Raw genomic sequence first — 3,208 nt, 5'->3', positions numbered from 1 at the left:
GCGGTGGTCAGTCCTGTGTGATGCGTGGACTGCAGAGGATGCCCCATTAGAGATGAGTGTTACACATATAGCCCGTGAAGAGACTCCTCTTGTAGAACAATCTGTGAGTAGAAGAGGGGACTGACTGCTTGGCTGAGAAAAGGGAAGTTATTTTAGTTGTGGGAAAAAAAATTACAGAACAGCATATGTAAAGGGAAAACACTCATTAGAAAATAAAGGAGAAATCTACAAAAACAAAAGGTACTATGTAGGACTGAAAGAACAGTGTTGCTTTACACACAGAAAAATGAGCTGCCACAGGAATCAGTCTAAATTATCTTCAAGTTAGAGCCTGAGAATGCTTGGGCAAGTCTACCTTAAGTTTGCGTCTTTGATATGACACATAGAAGACAGCATGCAGGATGATGATGAAATCTTTCAAGGTTGGAGCCAGAAGACCATTTCCTCCATAGGGAAAATAAATACCTCTATGACCCACTAGGACAAATATAGACATGCCTGGGTGATGCAAATGGTTCTCAAGTGCTAGGTGAAGGTTGGTAGTTCAAACACTAGGCACTCTGGAAGAAAGGCCTGGGAATCTACTCATGAAAGATCGAATGTGCCAACTGTGAAGCAGTTCTCCTCTGAACAGACAGGCTCAGCGGGAGTGGGCAAACAAGAGGGCAGAGTGAAAAGGTGCTTCACACCTGGTCCCCAGACAAATAACCTAGAAAGAAAGAAATCAGATACACTTTTAGGTACAATTTGTAGGAAGAAAAAAAGACTTGTTTTTGGCTTTTAAGCTTCTTATGAACAAGATATGCAGAGTTTGTATCTCGAGTGGTGAATCTAAATTCAACACAACACTCTGTCTAGCTACTATAACTCAGCAGGGTTGCTCAATGGCCTAGTCAGTAGGGAGCTGTGCTGCCAACCCAAAGGTGAGCAGTTCAAATGCACTCGCTGCTCCACAGGAGAAAGATGGGTAATCTCCTCCCTCTGAAAATCCATGGGAGCTATGAGTTGGGTCCCACTTGATGACAATGGAAGAGAAAATAGCAATTTTATAAACTGTTTTAGAATGTATTTTCAACAGAAAAGTTGCAAAAGCAGCAAAAAGATTTTTCATCCACCCAACACCTAGACTCTCTAAACATTAACATTCTGTCATGATTGCTTCTCTCTCCCCACATATACCAACTACCCACTGCCCCCTGGCTGGCTTGAACTCACAGCTAACCACCATCATCAGGTTTTGAACTTAGAGGAGGAAATCTTTCTCTTACAGAGCAGCGTGTGGATTTGAACCACTGACTTTTCAGTTTGCAGCACAACATATGACACTACTCTTCCAGAGTTCCTTAAAAGCTCACGTGCACATTCACATTTCCCAGAAATCCTGTAAGTAGCCATGATAGAGTCTCACAATCAGGAGATCAACGACGATTCAACAGCACAGATCTCTTCTGGATTTCATCAGTTATCTTGATGACGTTCTTCATTAGCAAAAGAAATTGTGGATCATGCCTGGGGCTAGATGGGTACATGTTTTTAGTGTCCTTTAGTCTGGAACAGTTCTTTGTTCCATGTCTTTCATAATGTTGACATTTCTGTCATGGAAGTCAGACAGAAGGGAATCCTTGTTCTCAGTGCAACATGAGGGTTAATTCTGAATATCTAATGTGGTGTCAGCCTCTTTCCTGCTTTTCCTTTTATAATTAGTAAGTGTCAAATGGAAATGGAAGTAGTTTTTCTATAAATAAAGCAGCACTGGAAGGAAAGATATATTTTTAAACAGAAAAAAGCAGCAGGAAAAGAATAAAGTGATATAAATTAAGAGTGAAAGATTAAACAAGAGAACATTTTAAAAATTAGTGACAATATATAAACAGCATCATCTACTAAAGTTTAAAACTAATATAACATGAACTATTTTTAATAATGGTCTTAAATTTTTTTTTCCCTGTAGAGACCAAATCTGGCTGAAATAAATTGGTGACAAGTGGGGGAAAACCTCAATGATTCAAAACAATGCATATGAAAGTACTGAATAGAACATTTGTTTTGGAATGGCTTACAAGTATTTAAAAGAGACTGAAAACACACACTTTTATGCATGTGTGAAGGATTACTGTACTGTGTTGCAAGCAGAGAGACCAACAGCCTGGTAATAGTATCCCAGATATCATAACTGATTCAAGTTGGCCAATCACAGGGAAAAAAGCAATGATTCCATGCTCTGCTGGGTTCTCCTCTACAGTTCACCGGACTGTTTCCAAATGCTGCCTCCACATCAATCTCTCTACCATGCTGCTGACATCATTCCCAGTAAACTGTAGGGGGACTTAGGGGTCCAGGTGGTAGAAGAGAAAATTTTAAAATAAATAAATGAATGAACAGATGTCAATGTGAATTTTGCACACTCTTTTTAAAGTGATGGTCAAAAGCATGCTATCTGGACCTAGAGAAACCATTTCATAAGGTTAAGTCAAGTAAAACAAATCAATGTTGTGGTCAGGTGAAAAAACAGACATCTGACATACGCTGAGTGAGACTTTTTGCCCAGTCTTAAAGAGAGTAAGGTCACTATTGATGAGCTGCACTTGAACTCAAGATTCCTTAACAAGAGATTATAAAAAGAAGACACATATGAAAATATAGTAATACATTTCTTTATTTTCACATACATTGTAGCTAGAAGGGCAAGAGTAGAAATCAACAGAAAATGAGAAAGGTCTTTGGCTGGAAAACATGCACAGAACAAATCCTGTTACTAACTAGCCAGACAAGAGCAACGTTAGTTAGCTTTGTCAATTCTGACTTCATTTGATTCAAAGACAGATCAGAAGTTTTAAAAGTAACAAGAAAATGTTTGAAATCCTTTGACAGCTCTCTTAAATTTAAAAACAAAAAGGCAATCCAATAAGAAATCTATTATCAAAAAGATAAAATTCTGGGTCACTTGTAGTGACGTTCTTTCAAGAACACTGACAAGAAATTTCCTTAAAGTATTCTGGGATGGAAGATTGTCATGTCTCCAACAACACTGAGTTGATACTGCTCCTTGGAATAAAAATAGGTCCCCTTTAAAAACAAAACAAAGCAAAACCAAAAACAACACAGAAAACCAGCTTCTTTGAGTAATTTATATCTTAATTATAACTTTTTTTCCATTCTGGACTATTAAATAGATTCAGGTAATAAATTAAGACATTAATAGTCTTAC

At 37.9% G+C, this 3,208-nt stretch overlaps 1 protein-coding gene across 1 annotated transcript in view; it reads left to right on the top strand.

Annotated features, from left to right (window-relative positions):
• The window catches only part of CP (ceruloplasmin (ferroxidase)), a 90,613-nt gene extending 88,645 nt beyond the window's left edge, over nucleotides 1-1,968 (top strand). The window contains exon 19 of the mRNA XM_006895574.1: nucleotides 1,952-1,968. Within this exon, the coding sequence (XP_006895636.1) occupies nucleotides 1,952-1,968 (17 nt within the window). The remainder of the gene's footprint in view (nucleotides 1-1,951) is intronic.
• Nucleotides 1,969-3,208: the final 1,240 nt, after the last annotated feature.

Source organism: Elephantulus edwardii, unplaced genomic scaffold (assembly GCF_000299155.1).
Source record: "Elephantulus edwardii isolate Elephantulus edwardi_28Jun2011 unplaced genomic scaffold, EleEdw1.0 scaffold00169, whole genome shotgun sequence".
In the NCBI taxonomy this organism is placed as follows: domain Eukaryota; kingdom Metazoa; phylum Chordata; class Mammalia; order Macroscelidea; family Macroscelididae; genus Elephantulus; species Elephantulus edwardii.
This window is presented reverse-complemented; position numbering and strand designations above follow the sequence as displayed.